This window comes from Rattus norvegicus, chromosome 5, assembly GCF_021556685.1.
Source record: "Rattus norvegicus strain SHRSP/BbbUtx chromosome 5, alternate assembly SHRSP_T2T, whole genome shotgun sequence".
In the NCBI taxonomy this organism is placed as follows: domain Eukaryota; kingdom Metazoa; phylum Chordata; class Mammalia; order Rodentia; family Muridae; genus Rattus; species Rattus norvegicus.
Genome location: NC_141538.1, coordinates 156,997,525 through 157,023,168, shown reverse-complemented (window position 1 = coordinate 157,023,168; position 25,644 = coordinate 156,997,525). Strand labels below are relative to the sequence as shown.

General features: G+C 49.8%; 1 protein-coding gene across 4 annotated transcripts; it reads left to right on the top strand.

The window, feature by feature from the left end:
* The first annotated feature begins 994 nt into the window (after positions 1–994).
* On the top strand, positions 995–25,644 carry Pla2g2f (phospholipase A2, group IIF). Of its 4 annotated transcripts, none has more exons than XM_087551224.1 (8): positions 1,096–1,306; positions 10,668–10,904; positions 17,746–17,954; positions 18,256–18,496; positions 19,149–19,201; positions 21,814–21,958; positions 22,756–22,865; positions 23,753–25,644. In XM_087551224.1, exons 3-8 carry the CDS (start codon positions 17,864–17,866, stop codon positions 23,962–23,964), a joined length of 852 nt encoding a protein of 283 aa, XP_087407350.1. In that variant the 5' UTR covers positions 1,096–1,306; positions 10,668–10,904; positions 17,746–17,863; the 3' UTR covers positions 23,965–25,644.

Below are 25,644 nucleotides of genomic sequence, written 5' to 3'. Positions count from 1 at the left end.
AGTCCAGCAGCCTCTCCAGGGTTGGTGGGAGGAAGGGAAGAGGAAGGAGCCTGGGTGTCAGTCAGAGAAAAGAGTCTACAGAACGCTTACCACTGGGGGCTGTGAGACGGCTTGTCATGAGAGCATGGGGATTTGAATTTAATCCCCAGACACCCACACAAAATGGCGGACATAGTGGTGTATACCTGCATTCCCGGCACTGGGGAGATGGCCACGGGAGGCCCCCTGTCCTATTGGCCAGCCAATAAAGCACAAAGTGGAGAGATCCAGGTTTTCAGTATGAGATGCTGTCTCAAGAAAAGGTTAGGAAAGATTAAGGAAGGCCCCTGATGCCAGCCTCTCCTTCCACACACGTTCACAGGCATGTGCCCACATACATGAACATGCACACATACACACGTGCACATACAAAACAGAAAAGAAAGTAAGAATAGGAAAAAAAGTTACCATTGCCTGGGCCTTCCTTTTCACCAAGTGCTGTATTGTTACCTGATTTAGCTCTCACAGCCACACCGGGAAAACTATTATCCCCATTTCGCAAGCAGGGAACACTGAGACTCAGAGATGTGTGGGACATAGCCCAGTCACATGGCAGAGTTGGGGTTAGACGCAGACTTCCAGGTGTCCCTACTATATGTGTAGGGAATGGTTTAGCATGTCTCATCGGAGTGTGATGCAAGTGGGTGTGTGTCACAGCTCGAAGGAGCTTCCTAGTCCTCCCAGCATGCACAGGGGCGGAGATAGGAAGAACCAGCAGAGCCCAGTTGCTGCCTGCTCCATTCACTGCAGCAAAGCAAGGGGACCTTCTCCTAAGATCCTCCCACAGGACGAAGACATGTCCTCCCAGCCAGGGTCAGAGTTTTTCCCTCCAAGAAACTCCTTCCATAGCTCCATTTGCCAGACGGTCCCATTGATTAATTCTTTCCCTGACAAGAGCTTCTGGTAGAGCATCAGAGGTGCCACTCAGAGACACAGCAGGTGCAAACAGCAGAGAGGACACAGCAGCTGAGCTCCCTGGGGTGGGGCAGACCGAGATGAAGGAGGTTGAGTTTGCCTTTGGTGGGAGTGTGACAGTGTCACCCATCCCCACCAAGCAGAACCTGAGGAACTGGGTCAACCCACAGGAGCCACTCTCGTGGCTGTTACTGCAGAGTGTGTGGATGTCTGTCAACCCAGCCTCTCACGGAGACACCGGGTCAGCGAACCATGACACACGGGGACCTGATGAGTCTCCCAAACATAAGGACAGGAAGGAGGTCAGCTCAGGGGAGAGACTCCAGCTCTGTGATATTCCAGAACGGCACAGGTAATGCACACTTGTATGAATTAGGATGACACTGTCCCGCAGGTATGTGTGGTGACGTCTCAAGGGCTGGCCTGAGGTGCTTGGTAGGCGCTATGGTTATGTGGGTGTTCGCACTGTCAAAATTTGTAAAGCAGGCATGGTTTGTGCTCTATCCTGAGCATGCGTCTCTCGTGCATCCGAATAATAATGACTGAAAAAATGGGGGGGGGGGGAGATTATCTAGGGGGAGGGTTCAGTCAGCAGAGTTCTTGTACAGGCACAAGGGCTTGAGATTGGGTTCCCAGTAACTTCATAAAAAAAAGTGTGGCGGCTGTGTTTGTAATCTCAGACCTGGGAAAGCAGAGACGGGCTCACCGGACAGTCAGCCTAGCCTAATGGCCAGGTGTCTTAGCTTGCAAACAGCCACTGCTCCATCAGCAGATAGGCTCGTCGCACAACCATCTCGACAATGCCGCTTCAGTTCTCAGAGCCTCCAGTTTCCTGTGTGAAAAGTGGGGTCCCGGAGGCTCTGTAGGAAAGGTTACTGGTGGCGTGATCGACACATAATAGCTGGTAAATTAGTGAGGTCACCTGGCGACCCCTCCTTCCCAGGAATGAGGTTTAGGACTGACCCCTGGAGAGGGCTGTGACACCCAGGTTCCAGCCTCATTTCTAGACGAGAGCTGGTCGCACGCAAGGGGATTTCCATGGGACTTCTCAGTTGCTCGTGGGGGGTTGGATCAGTGGGTAAAAATGCTAACCATGCAAACCTGGTAACCTGAGTTTATTTCTCAGAAACGATTAAAAAAAAAAAAAAATCCAGGCTCGGAGGTACTCATCTGTAATCCCGGCGCTCTTCCAGTCAATGGGGGATGGAGACAGGACAATCAGTCAGAAGCTTGCAGGCCAGGAGTGGGGACGCTGGGCAACAGAAGAGAGATCCTACCTTAGTACAGTGGAGGTGAGAACTATCTCCTGAAAGCTGTCGTTAGATCTCCACATGCTTATGTTGGCACGTGTGTGCCCACCCCACACAAAGATAATTAATAATAATAACAACCCACGCTCCTTCAGAATCCTGGTACTCCCCATGGCCAGAAGCTGGGAGGTGGTCTTGCTGGGCTGTTCTTGCTTTTTTGCAGCCCCTGTCAAGTCTCTGCTGTCCCTCAGGCCCTGACCTTGACAGCCACAGACCCTGACTCCTTCCTGCCTTCTTTTGTTTTGGTTTGGTTTTGGTGTTTTGGAGACAGGGTTTCCCTGTGTAATAATCCTGGCTGTCCTGGACTCGGTTTGTAGACCAGGCTGGCCTCGAACTCACAGAGATTCTCCTGTGTCTGACTCCCTAGTGCTGGGATTGAAGGTGTGTGCCACCACACCAGGTCGTTCCCTTTCTGCCATTTTGTTTATGAAGTGGGGCGGCCATTCTGAGGGTCCCATGCCGTGGGCTGGGGACAGTAGTCGATGTGCCTGGTACACAAGAAGTCAGAGTTGTTAATGGTTTGGCCGATGGGAAGTAAGAACACTTTCAAGAAATTTCCCAGGAGCCAAGCAGAAGAATCCATTTGGTGGGGCTTGCTTGCTCTCTCTCTCTCTCTCTCTCTCTCTCTCTCTCTCTCTCTCTCTCTCTCTCTCTCTCTCCCTCTTCCCTCCCTCCCTCCTTCCCTCCCTCCCTTTCTTTCTTTCTTTCTTCCTTTCTTTCTTTCTTTCTTTCTTTCTTTCTTAAGATTTATTTATCTATATAAGTACACTGTAGCTGTCTTCAGACACACCAGAAGAGGGCATCGGATCCCATTACAGATGGTTGTGAGCCACCATGTGGTTGCTGGGATTTGAACTCAGGACCTCTGGAAGAGCAGTCAGTGCTCTTAACCACTGAGCCATCTCTCCAGCCCTGGAGGATATTTCTTGAGCATCTACTGTGTGCAGGGGGGAGACAAGGAAGAATAGAAAAGTCCCTGTCTGCCAGGGCCCCAGAGTGGACAGACTGTCAGACTGAGGCCTACAGACAGCTACTAGCACCATAAAGAAATAATGATAGGGCTTGCTTTGTTTGTTTTTGTCCTGAGGATACAGAGAGGGTGCCAACTTACGCATGTAGGACAAGAAAGCAGAGGCAATAGTTTAAAATCATTAATCAAATCCCACAGTGGCCTATGACCTAGAGGCAAGGTTCTTGCTGAGGGACATGCTATTAAGTCTATAGGAAATGACAGCCCTCTGGCATGCACAAACTTCCCCTTCCCCCAGGAAGCCCATCTGTGTTTTTATTGCATTCTTGGGCTTCTGCCTATACCAGCACCACTTGTTCCTCATAGGAAGGCTGGCCTGCTGACGGTGTCCTTCTAGTAGAGAGATGAATTGGAGGTGAGCATGAGTGATTTGAACCTGCGATCCCAGCACACGAGAGGCTGAGGCAGAAGGATCACACGTTCCAGGCTAGCCCGCTGTACCTCTTAAGTCTCAGCCAGTAGCTAGACTCTTCCTGTAAGGATCAAAAACACCTCAAAGGACACAGGAGAATGACTGTACAAGGGCCCAGGAAGGAAGCAAGCCCTGGAGAGAGACCTCAGAAGGAACCAATCCCTGCCCTCCTTTTAGCTCAGACTTTCAGCTTGTACAACTGTGAAAAAAGAAATTCCCAGGTTTGGGGAGATGATCTAGTCAGTATCGTGTTTGCTGCACAAGCCCTAGAGAAAGCCTGTGTTGAGATCCACAGAGTCCACATGGTGGCACACATGTAATCCTGTCACTGGGTAGGGGTGGGGGCAGAGAAGATCCCAGGGGCTGCTGGCCAGACCACTAGCCACTTGTTGGCTAGTGGAAGTGCTTGGCTCCAGGGTTCAGTGAGAGACCCTGTCTCAAAAATTGAAGGGGGAGAAACCTCTGGCCTCTGCCTGTACACACATGAATACACACATGCACACACACGTGGATTGCATGTTCTCTCTCTTTTGCTCTCGTTTCCTGTTTAGTCTGATGGCTTGTGGTAATGGTAGCTCTAGAAAGCTCACGCAGACATTAGGGAGCCCCAAGGAAACAGTGTAAATGTAAGGAGGTCCTCTGGAGGAGTTTGGCTCTGGTAGATTGTTGATTTTTTTCACTTGACCCCCCCTCACAAAGCACAACATGGTCCCCACAGAGCGACAGACAGGTCTGAGGCAGCCTGGCCCTCAGGGAGCTACCTGTGTAGGGCGGAGATGCATATCTAGCTCACTGCCTCAGTTTCTACCCCCACAAAGTGGGAATAATGACCTTTGAGACTGCCTTCCTCCAGAGATAAGGACTAGAAATCACTTAGCTGTAGAAATACAAAATGGTTTTTGAAAATAGGTTTTATTAAGGTATAATTCCCTTTCTTTCTTTCTTTCTTCCTTTCTTTCTTTCTTCCTTTCATTTGTTTTTTTAAAAGAAAATTTTTGAGACAGGTTTTTATTTATTCCTGGTTGACCTAAAACTTAAGTAGCTGAGGATGACCTTGAGCTTGTTACCTTCTGGCCTCTACCTCCTAAATGCTGGAATTACAAGGGTGTACCATCACGCCTGGTTTCTCCTAGTGTTGGGTATTGAATTCAGAGCCTTTTGCGTGGTCCATGGGATTTACCGATCTACAGCTACGGAGTCCTCTTTTGGACTATAATTTGTATACGATAAAATGTATCCACTAGTGGTTTGGCTAATTCCAACGAAGACACTTCCAAACTGGGGAACTTCCATAATCATTAACATTTGCATTAACCTTTCCCCGAACCCACTCCTCCCTGCTCCTGCCCCACTTCCTACCCCCACTGCCTCTCAACATCACCTGCCAAAGTGCCAGAGTTTCCTTCGAGTCCCTGAGAAGTCAAATCTTCCCTCCTCCAGTGCAGGACAGCCACCAACCTATGGAAGGCGTTGTCCTGCAAAGTTCTCTCAGTATGTCTATAATCCCAGCACGAGGAGGCAGAGACAAGGCAGACCCGGGAGGTGTGGGGTAGGAGACGGATTGCTGGCCAATTTTGCCAAACCGCTGAGCTCTGATAAACCCCTTGTGTGTGTGTATGTTTGTGAGTGTGTGTGCACATGTGTGCATACAAGTGTGTGAACCTGTGTGTGTGTGTGTGTGTGTGTGTGTGTGTGTGTGTGTGTGTGTGTGTAGCACAAGGGATTAAGACCAGGTACACACCAGTCACCATCGCTGTCACTGTCAGCCTCCAGCTTCACTAAGTTGGCCAGGCTGGTTTGAACTGGCTCTGTCACTTGGACAGATTATCAATCTGTGATCTTGCCTTAGCTTCGCAAGTATTGGGACTATAGGCTTGTGTCACCTGACCGTCCTTAGATAGGTTGAGTTTCAGACATGGAATTATCCAGTTTGGGGACTTTGCCTGTGCCCACCTTCCCGTAGGATCATAGAATGTTCCTTTACATAATCCTGAGTTTCACCACCATGTTGTATGTATGGGTTGTGAATTGTGTCTCTGAGGAGCATCGTCTTGTCATATGGACATACCACCATCCCTCTGTCCTTTCCTTAGGGGATGGGTGTTTAGATTCCCCTACTTAGACGGTCACAAGGGACACTTGTGAGTAGGGTTCCAGATTGCACACGCGTATGCGGTCTGCTCTCTGTGTAAGCACCAGGGAGTGGAAGGACTGTGTTATGTGCTTAGTATGTGTTCACCTTTGTAGGAAATTGCCACACCGTCTTCAAAGGCTGCTCAATTTCTGTTCCCTCTGGAAGTGTGTGTTCCAGTTGCCTGACCTGCTCACCCCTGTGCATCATTCTTAAACCACAGATACGCTAACAGAAGCCTCTCTCCCTCCTTTCTTTCTCTGTCTCCTTTCTTCATTATAACAACATTGAAGTACAACTGAGATAAAATTAATGGCAGCTCCCATATTGTGAGTTTTACTCCGATGGCCAACGACAGATCAGGGATATTTGGGGAGAGCCTGGAGAGATGGCTCTGTGATTAAGAGCATGTAGGACTTTTCCTGAGGACCTGACTTTAGTTCCCAGCACCCACGTCAACAGCTCACAACTGTCTGTCACGTCCAGATCTAGGAGACCCAACGCCCTCTTCTGGCCTCCATGGGCAACTGCACTCACCAGCACACACACACACACACACACATACACACACACACACACACACACACACACACACATACACACCTATACTTATAATTGAAAACGAAACAAGATATTTAAGGAAAGTTTGTGTGTGTGCTGAGCGCATACAGATATTCTCATTTTTACCCCTTTCGTCCTATTTTTTTCTTCTTGGCAGTGCTGGGGATTGAACCCAGGGCCTCATGCACGCTAAGAAGTGCTCTACCACTGAGCTATGCCTCCAGTCAACAGATTTTCTTTTTTTGTTATTAGTCCCTAAAGTAACTATTTATGAGGCAGGAGAGATAGCCCAGGGGATAAAGTACTGGCTGGTCAACCTTGAGGGCCCAAGTTCAGATCCCTAGAACTCACGTAAAAGCCAGGAATGGCTGTGCATGCCTGTAGCCCCAGTGCTGTGGGTGTGGATGACAGAGGCGGGTCCTGAAGCCTCACTGGCCGGCTGGTCTCACCAACACAGCAATCTCCAGGCTCACTGACAGACCTTGTCTTTTAGATGGAGTGTGATAGAGAAATATACCTCTGGCTTCCCACTTGCAGAGATAAGCACATCTGTGCATGCAAATATATATATATATATATATGTATATATATGCATGTATATATGATGTATACACAGAAAACCATTTACATTATACATGATCTAAAGGTAATTAATTAAGTTATTTATTTTTAGAATTTTGAGGCAGAGCCTCACTATGTAGCTGAGCCTGGCTGGAACAGGCTGTGATCTTCCTCCCTCTGCCTCCTGAGTGTGTGGCTTATGGGCATGCACCACCATGCCCAGCTTCTAGAGCAGATTTAAAGGCATTTTTAAAGATGGCCAGATGCATGCAGATTGTATGCAAGCACGAAGCCATTTTATGTAAGTATAGTGAACTTGAGTACCTATGGGTTTTGGTATTGGTATTTGGTATCCCTCCAAGGATAGTAAAAGTCTATTTAAAACGTCCAGTTTAGGGCTGGAGGGATGACTCAGTGGTTGAGAGTATTTGAGGCTTTAGTAGAGGACCTGAGTTGGCTTCCCAGCATCCATGTCAGGTGGCTCACCACAGCCTGCAACTCCAGTCCCAGGGGTTGGGTCCTCCTTATGACCTCTATGGGTATCACATTCACATGCACCCCTGCCCCCAAACACATAACACATAATTTAAAAATGTATAATATACCACTTGGTCAGTGATGCCTGCATGAACCTGTGAAATGGCCATCACAATGAAGACGGTGACCACATTCCTCCCCCAACCCCCACTGGGCTCCCAGGTGCCCACTCATTGGCTTATTAGCACAGTTGATTTGCATTTTCTGGAAATCATGCAGGAACACACTCACAGCATTTACATGCTTTGTCTGGTTTTAGTCTGCAGAGTTATCTGAAGACTGATCTTTGCTGCTTCGTGCTGCTTTTTCACCGCCGCGTAATAGTCCACGGTGCAGCTGTATGGGATTCTTTAACTATTTACCAGTCTCCAGACACTGGGCTGTTTGGAATAAAGGTTTTCATTTCTCTTGGCAAAGTGTTTAGGAATGAAATGGCCGGGTCATTGTCATTTCAAGGAAGTTTCTGGGCTGGGGATGTTACTTAGAAGTGCTTTGCATGTGTGCCTCCGGGGGGAGGGGGACCTCTAGAAGAACAGAGAGGGAAAAGAAAAGGCTGATGAAGAGGAGGGAGAAGAGGAGGGAAAAGAGGAGGGAAAGAGGAGGAAGGAGAAGAGGAGGGAGAGGAGGTGGGAGAGAGGGAGAAGAGGAGGGAGAGGAGGAGGAGAGAGGAGGAGGGAGAGGAGGAGGAAGAGGAGGGAGAGGTGGAAGGAGAGGAAGAGGGAGACAAGGAGGGAAAGGAGGGAGAAGAGGAGGAGGGAGAGGAGGAGGGAAAGGAGGGGAAGAGAGGGAGGGAAAGAAGAGGAGGGGGAGAAGGGGAGGAGGGGAGGAGGAAGAGGAGGAAGAGAAAAGTGTATTAAAATATTCTCAGCACCTTCCCCATGTATTAACTAATTTACTATTGATGCACCTTCTTTGGTAAAGTGCCTGTTCAAATACCTTGTTCATTTTTAAATGCGACCCTCCCTCCCCCTCCCCCACCTCTTCCCGCTCCTCTTCCCTTCTTTTTGTTTCTCCATGCTGGAGATTGAATCCAGGCATCAAGCATAGGAGGAGAGTCCCCTACCATCCAGCTACACACCAAGCTAGTCCATCTTCATGAGGGGATCTTGGAGAGGCCAAGGAGTCAAAGGCTCCTGATGTCTAATGTGCTGGCGATTTTCCCTGACACGTGCTGAAATCCTCCAGTATTCCTCATTTGTCTGAAAGATTTAACTTATTAGCTCTGTGGGGGGGGAGGAGGAGGGAGAGGGGGAGGGGGAGAGGGAGAGGGAAAGAGAGAAAGAGAGAGAGAGCGAGAGCGAGAGCGAGAGCGAGAGAGAGAGAGAGAGAGAGAGAGAGAGAGAGAGATCAACTCCCTTGGAACTGACATTACAAGAGATCATGAGGCACGTGATGTGGATGTTGGGGCCCAACCCCCACAACCCAGGGCCTCTGCAGGAACTGGGTTTCTTTCTTTTTTTCCATTTATTTTATGTGTAAGGCACTGTGCCTGTATGTATGTCTCTGTACTGTGCGTTTATAGTGCCCATATAGCCAGTAGGGGTCATTGGATGCTCTGGGACTGGAGTTACGGCTTCCGTGTGGGTGCTGGGACTCAGACCTGAGGCTTCTACAAGAGCAACCGGTGCTCTTAACCACTGAGCCATCTCTCCAGCCATCTTTGCTTTTGTTTTGTTTCGTTTTGAGACAGGGTGGCATGTATCCCAGGCTGGCCACAAGCTCTTTATCCGTGAACTCCCAACCCCCAAAGACAGACTACACGTGGGCATCGCCACGCCCAGACCTTTCCCTAAAGTCAAATCTTACATGTAGGCCCACACACCATTTAAAACAACTTTTTCCCTTAACATATATGAAAATGCACGTAACTCTCATCATAGTCCTTTCAGCTGTGCAGCCTCCCGGCCGTCAGCATATTCACAGCGTTGCTCAACTGTCCCGCCATCCGCCCACAGAACTTTCCATCTTGCAAAACTGAAACTCTGACCCAGCGAGAGCATCGAGAGTTCCCGCTCCCCTCCCAGCCCCTGGAGAGCACTTCTCTCCCCTTCTGGCTTCTGTAAATTTGAACCTCACAGAAGCTGGACTCTATGGTGTTTGTCTCTATGACTGACAGCTCGAGTGTTTCATTATGAGATTAAGGGCCTTATGTTTGTTCATGTTGGGAGATGGGTTAGGACTTCCTTCCTTGAGGCCAAGCAAAATGATCCTTCCTCAAAGGGCACTATATATATGAGCCCATACAATGTTCTTTCAAGTCTATAACTTACTATTATTTTTTCTTTTTGAGATAAGGTTTCAAATGACCCAGAATGGCTTCAAACTCAAGATGTAGGACAGGATGACCCTGAATTTCTGACCCTCCCGTCTCCACCTCTTAAGTACTAAGACCGAAACTGTGTACCGCCATCCTCACTTTATGGGCAGTGAACCTGGGGCTTCCTGCACGTGTGCTACCTCTTAACTCAATTTCCTTTTTGTTTTCTAAGCAAGAGCTTATGTAGCCCAGGCTGGCCTCAAAGCCTTGATCTTCCTACGTCTACTTCCCAAGTGTTTGGGGTTGTAGATGTGCAACTCCGTGCCCAGCCTCGACTCTTTTACAATCACATTTATGTAACTGTGACCATGATCTAACATTCGAGGCCCTCAGTTTAACTCTACCCATGGCAATAGTCACTCCCTGATCGGCTCTGCCACACAGCCGCTCCTCTCAGCTCTAGCTAACTAACCTGTTTTCTGTCTCTGCTGCCTATCTCAGACCTGTATGTGAAGGAATCACTCAACGGTGTTCAGTGTTCAATGATTGCTTCCCCTTCCTGACATTTTCCACCCATACTGTGGCATTTATTGACATTGAATTGCTTTTTTTTGTTTCATGCATCTCTGTGTGTATTCTTATATGTATGTATGCATGCATGCATGTATACACATGTGTGTATGTATACATGATGTATACACGTGTGTATATGCACACATGTACATATGTATACATGTGTGTATTTATGCAAGTGTGTGTATGCAGGTGTGTATTGTACTCAGGTATGTACTTATGCAAGTGTGTATGTAGGTGTGTATGGGTATGCAGGTGTGTGTGTGTGTGCGTGCGTGTGTGTCTGTGTGTGTATTTGCACATGTGTGTATGCTAGAGGTCCTCCTGTTTCTACCTTTCAGGGCCGGAGCAACAGACATGCACCGCTGTGCCGAGTGGCAAGGTCTAACTCGGGTCTTAACGCTCGTGTGGAAATCATTTGCCAGCAGAGTCCTAAGATTGCAGCCTCCGTATTGCTGGATAAGATGTGCTCGTGTAGCTGGCCTGCATGTCACATATCCCCTGGCCCATCCTGAGACGTCTGCCTCATTCTTGGTCATATTGCACAGTGTGCCTGTTCCAGTGTCCACATCCAATGGGTACCTGGTTTTGTTTCTTTGGGTGTAGATCCCAGGTTGGAACTTCTGTTTCATGTGGAAAACTCCACACCTAAGGCTTTGAGGAAGAGCCGGACTCCTTTTCACAGCCACGCGAGGGTTCCCGGGTGCGAAGTTCTCTCCATCCCTTTTCGTGAGGGTTGTCTTAGTGGGTGTGAGGTGTTTTCTCATGGTGGCTTTAACTTGTATTTCTCTAGTGACTAACGATGCTAAACACCTTCCCGTGTGCCTGTTGGTTTATCTTATGTGGGGAAACTACAGTTCAAGTTCCTTGTCATTTTGAAACCGGGTTGTTTTCGGTTTGCTGCTGACTTGCGAGAGTCCTTGTATGTTCTACGACACACGTGATTTTCTCTCACCCTGTGGGCTAGTTACCTTTCTACTTTTTGGATAGTACAGTTTGCAGCACAGGGGTTTAAAATCTGGTGACAATTCGATTTAGTTTTGATGTCTCTTGTGTTATTGTTACATGACTTAGGAAACCATTACATAACCCAATACTACAGAGATTTACTCCCACACTTTCTTCTAAGCATTTTTTTCTTTCTAGTTTTGTTTGTTTGTTTGACACAAGATTTTGCTATGCAACCCAGGCCGGTCTCCACTCATTGGCGAATCTCCTGCCTTTGCTTCCCCAGTGCTGGGGTCACAACCACTATACCTGAATCTTTTCTTTTTTTTTGGGGGGGGGGTTTTTTTTTTTTTCGGAGCTGGGGACCGAACCCAGGGCCTTGCGCTTCTGAGGTAAGCGCTCTACCACTGAGCTAAATCCCCAGCCCCACCTGAATCTTTTCTAAAGCCTTATACTTTACATTTAGGTTTCTGATCCATTTTGAGCTAACCTTAAAAAAATAAGATTTATTTTGTCTTTAATTACGTGCATGTGTGGGTATCTGTATGTGGTTATATACACATGAGTGCAGTGCCCTCAGAGGCCAGAAGAGGGCGTCTGGTGGATGCCCTGGAGCTGGAGTTAGGCTACAAGCAATTGTAACAGAATTTCTAATCCTCCTGTCTCCATCTTTCAAGTACCAAGACTGCAGATGGGAGCCAGCATCCTCAGTTTGTGTGGTGAACGGAACTCAGGGCTTCCTGCGTGCTGGGCAAACACTCTAGCAACTGAGCTTTGTCTCTAGCCTTTAACTCAATTTTCTTTTTTGTTTTCTGAGCAGGGGCTCCTGTAGTCCAGGCTGGCCTCAAAGCCTTGATCTTCCTACATCTACTTCCCAAGTTTTGGGATGGGAGGTGCGTGCCACCAAGCTCAGCTCCAATTAGTGAAAAATCACGTTTATGTAACCATGATCGTGATCTAATTTTAGATGCCCCAAATGAGCTCGACCAACAACAGTCGCTCCCTGGCCCTCTTTGCCACACACTCTAATTAACTGATGTAACAGACTCAGGTGCTGAGATCAAACTTAGGTTCCCTCACAAGAGCCTCATGCACTCCTTGCTGCTGAGCCGTACCTCCAGCCCCCACTTGGAGCTATCTTTTGTGGGTGACAAGAAGAAGGGGTTCGGCCTCATTCTTTGGACTGTAACTACCCAGCTCTCTCCGTAGACTTGTTAAAAAGAGTGTTTTCTCTTTGTTGTATTAACCCGTGTGCTTGAGATTTCCATGTACACACTTGCTTGAATTTTCCATGTATACGTCTTGCATAGCTTTATCAGCTTCGTCCATACATCTTTGATACTTGGGGTGTTGTTTTTTTTTTTTAATAAATGTGCTTTTAGGTTTTTGGCTTTTAAAACACTCATCTCCAGCATGCAGAAATAACAACCATTGGGCCTGGAGAGATGGCTCAGTGGTTAAGAGCACTGACTACTCTTCCAGAGGTCCTGAGTTCAATTCCCAGCAACCACATGGTGGCTCACAACCATCTGTAATGAGATCCAATACCCTCTTCTGGTGTGTCTGAAGACAGCTACAGTGTACTCATACATACACACACACACACATACATACATACATACTTACATACTTACATGTATATATATATATATATATAATTAAAAAGAAATAACAATTGTTATTCATTTGAATTTTCTTATTCTACTCTGCAACCTGGCTGAACTCAGAGTATGAATTCACTATGTGTAGATTCTCCAGGGTTATCCCCCACCCCCCTTTTTTTTTTGAGTCTTACATTCCCTGGCTGTTTGGGAACGCAGTGCCAGTCTAGCCTGGTCCTGAACACTGAACCTTCCTCCTGCTTTCCCCTCCCTAAGTGCTGAGATCACAGTGTGAGACACCACTTCTTCTAAAATGTTAAGCAGTGGTATCATTACTCGAGCACAGAGGTGAGTGTGTACAACTGGGACAATGCTCACGGTGATTCACCTTCCTGAGGATGGGGGAGGACTCCAGTGATACTGGGTCAATGGATGGTTCATCTCTCTATCAGAACCATGCAGAACTTAGTGCCCTCATCCTACTGGTAGGAGTTTCTTGGACTGGGAAAAATTGTTTTGCTTTGTTTTTCAGACGTGGTCTCACACTGTAGCTCTGACTGACCTTGAACTCGTGATCCTCCTGTCTCTGCCTCCTGAGGGCTGGGACTTCAGGCAGACACAACTAGATCGAGGCTTCTTTAATGACCACAGTGCATACTGTGCTGTGTCCTGTGAGTCCTTTGAGGTCACACTGGTTGGGGATGGGGCTGGGACCTTCTTAGCCAGTTTATAGACATGTTCCTCCTGTCATCAGAGGTCAAGTTCAGCCAAGGGAAGACACTATCCTGATGGGACAGGACCTTAAGCATGTGACGGGCAGTAAGAATGGTCAGTCAAGAATCCTCATGGGGCTATTGTGCCAATGCTAACAGAAGCATTCTTTTGTTGTTGGTGGTGGTGATAGCTTTTTTTTTTTTTTTTTTTGTCTCTCTATGTAGCCCAGGCTGGCCTCAAACTCATGGGAGATCTGCTTTTGCCTCCTGAGCACTGAGATTGGGCACATGTGTCACCGGGTTCAAGGGCAGTTGGATCCTTTGTGGTTTTAGTGTGTTTTATTTCTTTTTGTGCCTCTGTCTGTCTGTCTGTCTCTGTCTCTGTCTGTCTGCCTGTCTCTCTCTCTCTCTCTCTCTGCCATGGGCAGACATCTTGCCTCCTTCCCAGCAAGGCCATTCACTTTTTCAGCCTCAAGCAAGGCATTGTCTGCAGATCGTAGTTCAAGTTGAACTCAGATCTCAATTTCCTAACTTATTTATTGATTTATTTGCCAGGAATGAACCTGGATTTTGCCACGCGGTGTTTCTTGGTGGGTTTGATTACGTCCGAGATATCGTACGCTTTTCCTTTTTAAATGTTAATGTGGTATAGCACACGGTGGGCTGGGTTCTTAGTGCGAAAATCAACCTTTCATTCCTGGAAAGAAGCCAGCTTGGCTATGGTTCCCGTGCTGGCTTATGTACCCATGTTCCTGTTTCTTATAGCTTCTGCCTGTCAGGGCTTTGTTAAGAAGTTCTGTGTCTGTGGTCAGGAGGGTCTTTGGTCTGTCCTCTTTCTTTAAGGTGGTGGCGGCTTTGGGGTCAAAATAAGCATGGCTGGGGGGAGGGCACTCAACATTTCTTCACTTAAAGGTCATTCGGGAACCCTATCCATCCTTGTTCTGGACAGAATCGTGCTCCCTCAAAATTCACAGGGCGGAGACGCCTAAGCAGTCTAGCCTAGAGCCTCAGGATGTGTCTATACTTGCAGAGTGCCTTCAAGGCGGTGCGTCAGTTAAAACGTGAGCGGACCCTAATCCACTCGACTGTCGTAAAGACAAAAGCCGTAAAGTCACCCCCACGGTGTCTCTTTGCACACATCTTCCCCACACAGTTTAGGTTTGCACCTGGGGTTGCTATCCCACAAGTGGAATTTCTGGGTCGACCTGTTTATTGTTCATTACTGAGCACTAGCAGTTTGGAAGGGGAGGGTGGGGGTGGAGGAGCCTGCCCCTCCCCAGGAGGGAGGGGCCAGGCCTGTCTGAGGACCTGCTTGACTTGCACCTCCACTAGAACTGCGGGGCACAAAGTAGCTTTTTGGGGTCCCAGGCCTTGGTGACACCCTGAATACAGGCATTCCCAGCTCCTGCAGCCTGGGTGCTGTATCTTCTTTAAAGTTCAGTGATCTTCGTGAGAGGCAGTTGCAAACGCCGGTGTAAAACTAGAACTCAGCTCCCTGCAGACACAGACGGCAATACCACCCTCGCCACTGCCAGTCTGAGACAGTAGAGCAAGCCGTTGTTTCCGGGGAAAACCCTGGAGCTTTTTGAGAAAAATAAGGGCTCCTCCTCTCCGGGATCCCCAATCCGTTGTCAAGGTCCACAAACCAAAACATACAGGAACCTGCAAAGGAACGAATGTCCAAATACAAATTAGAGCCTTCCTATGTGTGGATGTGTGATGGGAGGCTTCGAGGGACTTCCTGGAGAGAGGAGGGACCTCCCCACAGTCAGGATACTTGGAAGAGGATGGGTTGGGGGATGGGTGGAGGATAATGAAGGATGCCTGAGATAGGCCCACTGGCTTGGGGCAGCCAGAAGAGGAAGTCTGGAAGTCCTGAGGAGGAAGAGACACATTGGGGGACCCTTGCCAATAGGATTGGAAACACTGGATAAGGACAGATGTGTGGATGAGGGATCACGTTGAGTACCCGTTTCTGACAGGACCGGTTCCCCAACCCAATTCACTCCAGGCCCTCATCACAGTCCATCCTTTAACCCTGAGTCCTGCGCATACCCCATAGCATGAGTCCTTGCCCTTGGCAATTAGAGTTTCTTAAAGGAGGCCTTGGTACCCTGACCCCACAGCTGAAGGAGCACAGAACAGGGAAGGAGGCCCACTGGCCAAGGCTCAGCCTGGTGATGGAGGATCGGTTCCTGCTCAGTCTGCTCAGACAATTCCTGGATCTCAGGCCCTCTCTTCTTTTCTTTTTTTTCTTTTTGGTTCTTTTTTTTGGAGCTGGGGACCGAACCCAGGGCCTTGTGCTTCCTAGGCAAGCGCTCTACCACTGAGCTAAATCCCCAACCCCCTCTCTTCTTTTCTGAGCCCACACAGTAGACAGTAATGACAGAGACCAGCCACCCATACCGCGCCCACTACAAGCAAGCAACCAACACCACACCCCCTACAAACAAACAAACAACTGAGGCTAACACTCGGATTCACTAGGCCCTCCACCAGAGACGATGGTACCGCTCAGGGAACCTATAGTGGTTTTCAAAGACAGTTTGCTCTGTGTGTGTGTGTGTGTGTGTGTGTGTGTGTGTGTGTGTGTCTGTGTGTGTGTCTGTGTGTGTGTCTGTGTGTCTGTGTGTCTGTGTGCGCATGCGCGTATGAGAGAGAGAGACAGAGAGACAGAGACAGAGAGAGACAGAGAGAGGAGAGAGACAAAGAGAGACAGAGAGGGAGACAGAGACAGAGATGGAGACACAGAGAGGGAGACAGAGAGAGAGAGAGAGACAGAAAGAGAGACAGAGAGAGAGAGAATATTCAGGGCTGAGGTAGGAGAGCTCTTTGCTGGAGGCCAGAGGTGATATTTGAAGCCCTGGGGTATACTAGATGGCTGCATTGAGTGTGGTCTCTACCTGCTAGGACAGGTTTAAAAGGAACCCCGAGAGGCCTTGCTCTTAATGATATAAGTTTTCTAGATCACTTGAGCCCCTCCAGTCTCAGCCTGGAGGAGATGGCCACCAACATGCTCATGGATGACTGGGGCCCCTTCAGATGTGAGGGAAATTCTGTCCATCTGGACAAGGGACAGGCACGTGTCCCCACAAAGCCCCCCTCATCAACATGTCTCCTTCACTTGGACAGACTTGGGTTCCTCTGAGCTCTCTTCTGAGCTGCGCTCTGATGATTTAGGCTTCTTCGTGTGTAACTGCAGTGTCCACTTCTAGCTACAGACCTATTAGGACGGTTCAGCTGGGATCTCTGTCGTCCCTCTCTGACATCTTCCGTATCTGAGAAGCTCCTCAGGCTCTCGCATCCCCTGAGGTAATGCCTGATCACCCCGATTTCTCCAGGAAAAGCCATCCAGGCAGCTTAACTGAAACCTCTCTCTGTCCCTGACACGTTCTCTCCATGATTTTGTATCCATGAACCCTTCACTGTGCCTGATTTTATTGACTTCTTTTTAACAAAAAAACAAACAAAAGAAAGAAAACAAACTTGTTTGACTGGTTTACTTTGTTTTTTGCTTGTGTTTTTGTTGTTTTTTTGTTTTTGTTTTGAAACAGGGTTTCTCTGTGTAGCCCTGAAACTTACTTTGTAGACCAGGCTGGCCTCGAACTCAGAGATCCACCTGCTTCTGCCACCCAAGTTGTTGAGATTAAAAGCCACACTGTCACACCCAGATTTTTAAAAAAATATATTATATTTTATTTTATGTATTTGTGCCTGAGTGCATGTATGTGCACTGCGTACAAAGTCAGAAGAGGCAGGGGAGCCCAGGAACGGGAGTTACAGATGGTTGTGAGACACCATGTGGGTGCTGGGAACTGAACCTGGGTCCTCTACAAGGGCAATAAGTGTCTTTAACTGGTGAGCAATCACTCTAGCCTCTTTATTTTTATATGTATGAAGGCTTTCCGTGTGTGTGTGTGTGTGTGTGTGTGTGCGCGCGCGCGCGCGTGTGTGCGCGCGTGTGTGTCTTGACCACTTGCATGGCTGGTGCCTGAGGAAGCAGAATCCCATGAAGCTGGAGTTACAGGCAGTTGTGAGCTGCAGTGTGTGTGCTGGGAACTGAACCCAGGTCCTCCACAGGACCATCAAGCGCTCTTAACCACTGACTCGACATTTCAGCTCTTCTCCACCCCATCCCCTCCATTCTCTTGAGACAGGGTCTTACCCTGGTCAGGGTAATCTAAACCTTGCTATGTAGCTGAAGATGGACTTGAACTCCTGCTTCTCCTGACTCCATCCCCCAAGTGTCAGCATTATCATGGGTCTCTGCGGCGGATGGATCCAGACCCTTGTGCATTCTGGGAACTCAGCCCCCTTAGCCTTGTATTCGGAAGAGAGTCCAATCTCATGCGCTCACTGCAAGGCCGTAAGTGTGGTATTCCCTGCAGAAAGGTCCCTTGGAGAAACTACCTCTTGTTTCTGGGACCAGTGTTGTTGGGTAACATTTTCCTTAGCATCTTAAAGCTGGGGATGGAGAGCGCTCAGCCCTCGCTTCGGGTGCAGGGGGCGGGGCTAGTTCTTGATCGATGCACCCCACTCCTAAGCCCAAGGGGGTGGGGAGGCTGATGTGGGGTGGGAATCTCACCAGCCAGGTGTGGGAAGGGCAGTGGGAGGGAGGAGGTGGAGCCAGCTGTTTCTAGGACATCTGTCATCTGCCTCCTCCCCAGGGGCATCGCCCCAGCACTACTCTGCTAGTGTACGAGACAGCGTGAAGCTGGGGCCTGCTCTCCAGAGACTTCTGGGCATATCGAGGATCTCTCAAGCTCTATGTCGCTGGCCTCACAAAATCCAAGACATGGCAGATGGGGCACAGGCCAACCCCAAAGGGTTCAGGAAGAAGGTGTTGGTTAAACGCTCCACCGGGCAGAAGGACCCAAGACTCAGGGCATCTCCTTCTAAAACCTCCAGGTAGGTGTTTGCTGCCCTGGAGAGGGCCATTCTGTGGAGAGAGGCAGCGGAGGGATAAGGAAGGGATCTACTCCTGGGGTCGGTTCTCCAGGAAGGAGATCTCTGAGTTTCTGTGTGCTGAGCAGACATGGCCAGCTGCATTCCAGTGCTAGAAGGACTTAGGGACCATTTAGGCAACTTGACTCTGTTCTTGAAGCCCAGAGAGGCTGAGAGAGCTGCCTGTGGTCACTCAGCATTTGCAGAGCTGGAACCAGACTCTAGAGATCCGGTTTTCTTGCTTTAGGTTTTAAGATCCAGTTGCCAGGTGGGGGTCCCCATGATTAGGGTCCTAAGACTCCTTGGAGTATAGACTCAAGAGTACTGGCCCTGGTGTGGGGCAAAGGCTTCCCATCTTGGAGCTCAAAGTTGGAGCTGAAATTGTTTCTGGTGGTTCTGCCACTCTGGGGTGTGTTCCTCCCAGGAGACACAGGCCAGGTGGGGAGGTGCTGATCACAGGGCTGGGTGACAGTAACTAGGTCAAGAGAAAGCATGGGTGAGGCTTTGGATGAGACCAGCTGCAGGCAGCTGGAGGGGAACAGGGTTGGTGCCTTGGGTGAGACAGGCTATGGGCAACTGGAAAGGAGGGTTCAGAATGGCTATTCCTCTCTCTCAGGTCCAGCCTGGGTATGAAGAAATTCTTCGCCATCGCAGTCCTGGCTGGCAGTGGTGAGCATGGCTCCCAGGAGACCTTTCTGATTACCTGCTCTCCACCCCCAACTCCCCCAGTCTTTTCCTAGAAACGTGGACGCCTATGTCACGGGTGCCCGTGTTGTGCCACTGGCAAGCAGGTCCTTCCTCTCTCTGGGCCGGGCCTCTCCACTTCCCTGTCAGGCTTCATCCTATCCTCTGGGGGCTGTTTAGGTCCGGACACCTGTAAACAAGCCAGGAGCCTCCCTCTTTTTATGAGCTATGCTGGGCAGGTGGGGAGAGCTGAGCAAGCCTCGTAAACTGGCAGTGTTTGCTGTCATCGTGGGCCCGAGCATATGTATTATCGACTTTCCGTGCTGGCAGGAGTTAATGAGTTTGTGTGCAGCTAGATGCATGTCTGTGCTTGAGTGTGGGCGTGTCTGAGCATACATGATGTCTCTAGGCCCCACATGTCAGTAAAGCGAGGCTCACGGCTGGCACCTTGGTGTATGTCCGTGTTCATTGTGATGTCTGTGTCCACGGAGTGAGCGACAGTGGGGGGTGGCATAGCTTTACATGAGTGTGTGTGTGTGTGTTTGTGTGTGCCTGTCAACTTCTTTCCTAGGGCTGATACCCAGGTCTTCATGGGTCAGAAGCCCGGCAGAGCGAGGCTTCTAACACAAGCCTGACCCTATCTTGCATCCCCAAAGATGGGTTCGTTGTGGCCGGACACAAGAAAGGACTGTTGCAATCAGACAAAATGACCTGTCATTTTGAAAACAACCCGTCATGTCTCTCCCAAACCACCTGTCCCAGGAGACTAAACATGAGCTATTTCTTCTGCCTGTGGACACGGCCTTAGTCCTGGATACTGATTCTCCCCAGTGTCGTGTACCATAGCTTTGTGAGGCACAGCAAGTGTGTGTGCGTGCGCGTGCGATTGAAGTGGGATGTGTAAGGGGGTTTGCCCATCCTGTGCATAATCGTATATGTTTCTTGCTCTCACCCTGTGAGAGCTGACATTTGGCAGCCAGGGCCTGGTGCTACATATACCCTACCCATAGGGTAAAATGCCCATAGCTACAATAGGAGGCGGAGCTTCCATGTCAGGGGAAGAGACAGCCAGGGCCTCACAGTGGTAACCAGGTGCTTCGAGGCCCGCTGGGGTCCATCCAGCCTCCAGCTTTCTGATCCTGGGCTTCCTGTCTCTCAGAACATTTCCTTGTCTGTGAGGTCGGAGGATGTAGGGTGGTCAAGGGACAGGTTCTGAGCTAGGTGCCTAACTCCAGGTGCAACCGGAGCAGGCCGGAGTGGAGGTTGCGTGTGCAAAGGTTCCACACCGTTGTCCGACTTGGCATCCAACTAAGAAAAACAGACAAGGTTCCTACCTGAACTTTGCCATTACCAGTCTATGCTACCTGGGCAAGACTTTTTACTTTTTTTTTTTTTTCTCTTCGTTTTTCGGAGCTGGGGACCGAACCCAGGGCCTTGTGCTTGCTAGGCAAGCGCTCTACCACTGAGCTAAATCCCCAACCCCGACTTTTTACTTTTTTAAGCCTTAGTTTTCTCATCCTGCGAATGGAGATAAAACCTCCCTCCTGCTGAGGGGGGGCAAGGCGAGTAGCTTCACCCAAGTAGGGACGGCAGGCCCCAGGCTCACTGCACAGACTCGGGACAGATTGTTCAGTGAGAGCCACACCCTACAGGGGACCACAAGAGAGGGAAGCAGTTGACAGAGGAAGGAAGGGTGAATGGCTAGAGAGGGCCTGGCCACTGCCTGGAAGCTGATGTCTGCTGGTGACAGAAGTGACTTAGCATTGCTTCCTCTGTGTGTGCACTGTGCTGAGACACGCCCACTCTAGGAGTGCTGATAGGGACCCTGGCTCCCCTTAAGCCACAGAGACACCAGATGGAGGTCACGAAGAGAGTGCAAAGAATCAAATTTGTGTAACTCCTGACAGTGTGTGGTATTTGTGAGCCTCTCTGGTGAACCAGACATTCAGAATGACTTCTTGGAGGAGTGGCCTCTGATCTCATTAAGTTGCCCAGGCTGGTCTTGAACCCAGCCTTTGCATGTTCAATCCTCCTGCCTCAGACTATTTTCTGAGTAGGTGGAACGCATATCATCAAACCCAGCTGAAATGTAATTCTGACTTTTAGCATTTTTACGTCACTCTCTGTTTATGAGCCACCGTTTGGGTGCTGAGAATGGAACTCCGGACCCTCTGAAAGAGCAGTCAGTGCTCTTAACCTCTGAGCCATCTCTCCAGCCCCTACTCTCTGTTTATCAGGAAGTGGCTCCATCAGAAGCCATGCATGTGAGGCAGAGAGTGTGGGTTGAGGAACTCTGGGTCCAGGTTCTCTTACATCATGGGACAGTGTGACCCTGGGCAAGCCTCAATTTGCTTATCTGTGATAACATCAGGGTTACAATGAGAACGCAACAAGCTAGCAAATGCAAGGTCTTAGGACACTGCCTGGCCTGCAGCTAATGTGAACCCTATCTGGTCCTCCGGGCTGGAGTGAGTAACACCCCAGCCTACAGGATTTTGTATGTTTCTTTCCCTCCCATCCCTCCTTCCCTTTCCCGTCTCCGTGTCTTGGCTCTGAGGAACTACCAGGCTGGACTTACACTCTCAGCTTCCTTGCAGTTGTGACTACCGCCCACAGCAGCTTGTTCAACCTGAAGTCCATGGTGGAAGCCATCACACACAGAAACTCCATCCTGTCTTTTGTGGGCTACGGCTGCTACTGCGGGCTGGGGGGACGCGGCCACCCCATGGATGAGATGGACTGGTAGGTTCTGGAGGCCTCCCATGATGAGAGATGGGAATGGCTGACAGACAGGCTAAGGAGGAAGGGCCAGGAGCTTCACTGTCGATGTCTTAGACACTCTTTGTTGTCCATATTTCAACCTTCTTGCTCGAGGAAGGTGTGGCATTTTATGTCCTCCTACAGACAAGGAGGTGCCAGTCTTGTGGCTGGTGCTCCACAATGGTAATGGAACCCGCCCCATTAGACCATGCTTCCTCCCTCAGACTAAAAAACCCTGGAAGCCATGGCTTCGGCTTACACTTCCCTAACAGCAGCCAGCACCAAGTTTGGCACCACAAGGAGCTGGCAGTCAGCTGCACTCTTTTAGAAGAGGAGGGGATAACCACTCTGCATTTATCCTTCATCATCAGTCCCATTACCTGTTGGCTCCACCCCTACCCCATCCCCTCCATGGTCATCCAGCGCAATCAGACCTCTGCATGGAGTCTGACTTACTTCCTGCGGGTCTGAAAGCCATGGCGTTCTTCCTACTTTCCCTCCCTGACTGGGTTGCTGGGACACCTGACTCCTCTTGCAGCTCCACTCTGGCCCTAGAGCCCTGACAAAGAGGCAGGATTAAGGACAAGAATCCAGGGTGCCGTCGGCACCTCTGCTTTACCTCGTGACCTTGGGCATGTAACTCTGCCCCCCTCTTCCCAGGACTGTAGTCTTTAGGACTGATCACAGGGACTAAAACAGATGGTTCGAGGTCTCTGCTGGGGGTGGGAGGAGGACAGGTCAGCTACCCACAGCTGTCTGCTCACCTCTGCCCCTGTCAGGTGCTGTCACGCCCATGACTGTTGTTACCAGAAGCTCTTCGACCAGGGCTGCCGCCCCTACGTGGACCACTATGACCACAGGATCGAGAATGACACTGAGATTGTCTGCAGTGAGTCCCTCCCCTGACACGTGGCTTGGAATGGGGCCTTGGCCCCCCAAAGAGGCAGGGGTATGGGTGTGGGAGGAAATCTAACACAAACTCAGGATGCCCCTCTAAAATTAGGTTTCAGACAAACCATGAGAAACACACTCTTTGTGGGGGGTGTATCTCAAATGAAACACTAAAAGCTAGCTGTAGGTTTCATATTCATATTAGCATAAATGAGGAATGAGAAAAGGTAGCATGAATTTGGGTGGGAACTACCTTTTGATACTTGGCCCTGTCCAATCGCCCCCTAGGAAAGTGGGGGCTTGCCTGGCTTTTCCACTGAAGGGAGGGGTCTGGGAGAGTAGGAGGTGACAGATAGGGGTGGGTTTATCCCTCTCCTTTCCTCTTAATTTTGTTGATTTTTACTTATGTGTCTGTGCGTGCGTGCGTGCGTGTGTGTGTGCATGCGCACCTGCCTGTCTGTATGTGCACTGTGTGTGTGCATATGCCCATAGAGGCCAGCAGAGGGCGACAGATTCCCTGTAGTCAGAGTTACAGGCAGTTTTGAGCACTTGATGTGGGCATCAAAAACTGAATCTGGATTCTCTGTCAGAGCAGCCAGTGCTCTTCACTGCTGAGTCATCTTTCCAGCTCCCCTATTCCTTGTTTGTAGCCTCAGTTGTCCCAACTATACAATGGCCACACTTGACTTCAGAGGTTCTCCACTTTTACCCTGTGCTAGAGGCACTCATGAGGCTATGGGGCCCCAGCTAGAGCAGGGTCAGGGTGGGACAAGACCTACTGGCTTGAAGTCATATCCCAAAGGCTACTGGGTTCTCAGAGTCAGCTTTCCTCCCACTTCTCTTGTCTTGGCATCACCCAGACCTCATACCTCCTTTTCATGACAGCTGAGCTCAATGAGACCGAGTGTGATAAGCAGACGTGTGACTGTGACAAGAACCTGACTCTGTGCCTCAAGGACCATCCGTACAGCGAAAAGTACCGAGGCTACCTCAATGTCTACTGTCACGGCCCCACACCCAACTGCAGCATCTACGACCCGTACCCAGAGGAAGTCACCTGTGGACATGGCCTCTCAACAAACCCTGTCTCAACCTAGCCTAACTGAGGTCCGAGAGATAAGAGGGTGGATTGCCCGGCTGGGGTCTACATCTGATGTGTGGGGCCAGACAGGGTGCAGGACTGTCCTGTGGCTCTGTCCTAGTCCTGTAGTGAGCTTGGTACAAGAAGATTCTGGAAGGTCAGGGCTTGTTGGTGGCATCACTCTGCCAGCCTCAATACTAAGTAAGCATCTGGAGCAGGTCTTAGCAGAAAAAACATGACCTGCTGGGGTCTCTCCTGGATATGAAAGGAAATGATGTGGCCTCAGCTCAACTCCAAGAACCTTTGAGACTTTTCACAGGCCTGGAACTACACTGTAAGGCAGGCAGAGGGTTACATTGAGACCTTGGTTCTGGGAACCCCTGGAGTCCCCACAAGCTGACATAAAGAGTCACTCTGCTTCAAGGACTCGTGGCTCTCTACAGTCTCATTAGCAGAGTGGGTGACCCCATCCAGTCCCCAGTCAACAGGATGCATCTAGGCCCAAAGCCTGACCTCTGTAATCCAGAGTGCCTCCGGGCAGGCTCCGAGGGCACAGGGACCCCATGTGGACAGTAGCTGTATGTACAGGAACTGGCGGGAGGTGGTCACATGTCCACAGTTCTTCCTGCCCCTCTGACTCCTGCACAGAAGCGGTGTGTACCCACCTGTGCCATTGTCCCACCCAAATTCAGAGTGGCAAGTCAGGGCTGCTGGGAGCTCGCCCTCTTTCTCTAAGCAGGGAGAGGCCAGTTCAGACTGTTGCTGGGGAAGACAGTAATGTGGAAGGGACAGTCAAATCAGGAGAGTGATAGAGGAAAACTTGGGGGGAAAGGAAGTGGGGTAGTAAGGAAAGGAGCGGGGAATGGTGGCAAGTTGTAGTGCCAGTTGCCAGACATGTCAATGGGGATAGCAAGAGAAAGGATGTCAACAGGCTAGTGTAACTGAGGGCGCTGGGTCCCAGAGGTCTGGGAATCTTGGGCAGAGGTGAGGGCTCCTGCTGGCAGGTCACCTCTGCTGTCCCCAACCTTGTATTTCTCCAGGTGTACCTCCACATCTCCTACCTCTCCTTCTATCTCAGGGTCAGCAGAGTCTATCCCTGCCTCATATCTGTCTTCTGCCTTCATCCAATGTTAACGCTGAAGACTCATGGATGCCGGCCCTGTCAGGACACTGTCGGCTTGGGTGGCTATGTGGGACATTGTCACTGGGGACAGAGAGCCAAGCAGGGTGGTGGTGGTAGAGGCAGGGAAAGATGTTTGTGCAGATGTCGGTGTCTACCATGGCAGCATTGGGAGGAAAGGCTCACTGCGTGAGAGAGGGACCGCTCTGAAGCTTGCCTCATGCTGGTTGTGGTGTGACTGAGTGGTCATCTATGTGCACTGACCCGGCCTTGGGATTTTCCTCATCTACCCTCTCAGAAGCTCAGCCAACAAGCCTCCCTTCTCTTCCCTGCCTCACTGGTCCCACCAAGCCAGGAGTGGAGCTGGGATGGGTATTCAGAGAGCTTCCTGCTGAGTTTTGACTTCAGACTTGTGGGCTCCTCCATAGGTATATACCTATAGAGTGGGCTAGGCCAATGCGACTCTACTGTTGTGGGATCCAGCTCACCTGTACCTCAGCCCTCCTCTCCCCCTGTCTCCACAGAATACAACATCCCTTCCTCAGACTAATAAAAGCCCTCCTGTCTTGGCTGCCA

Coding starts and splice junctions, on each gene's coding strand:
- Pla2g2f (XM_087551223.1), top strand. CDS start 17,864: ATGGATCCAGACCCTTGTGCATTCTGGGAACTCAGCCCCCTTAGCCTT. Junction 19,202..21,813: donor CGCAGTCCTGGCTGGCAGTG/GTGAGCATGGCT, acceptor GCTTCCTTGCAG/TTGTGACTACCGCCCACAGC. Junction 21,959..22,755: donor CCCATGGATGAGATGGACTG/GTAGGTTCTGGA, acceptor TGCCCCTGTCAG/GTGCTGTCACGCCCATGACT.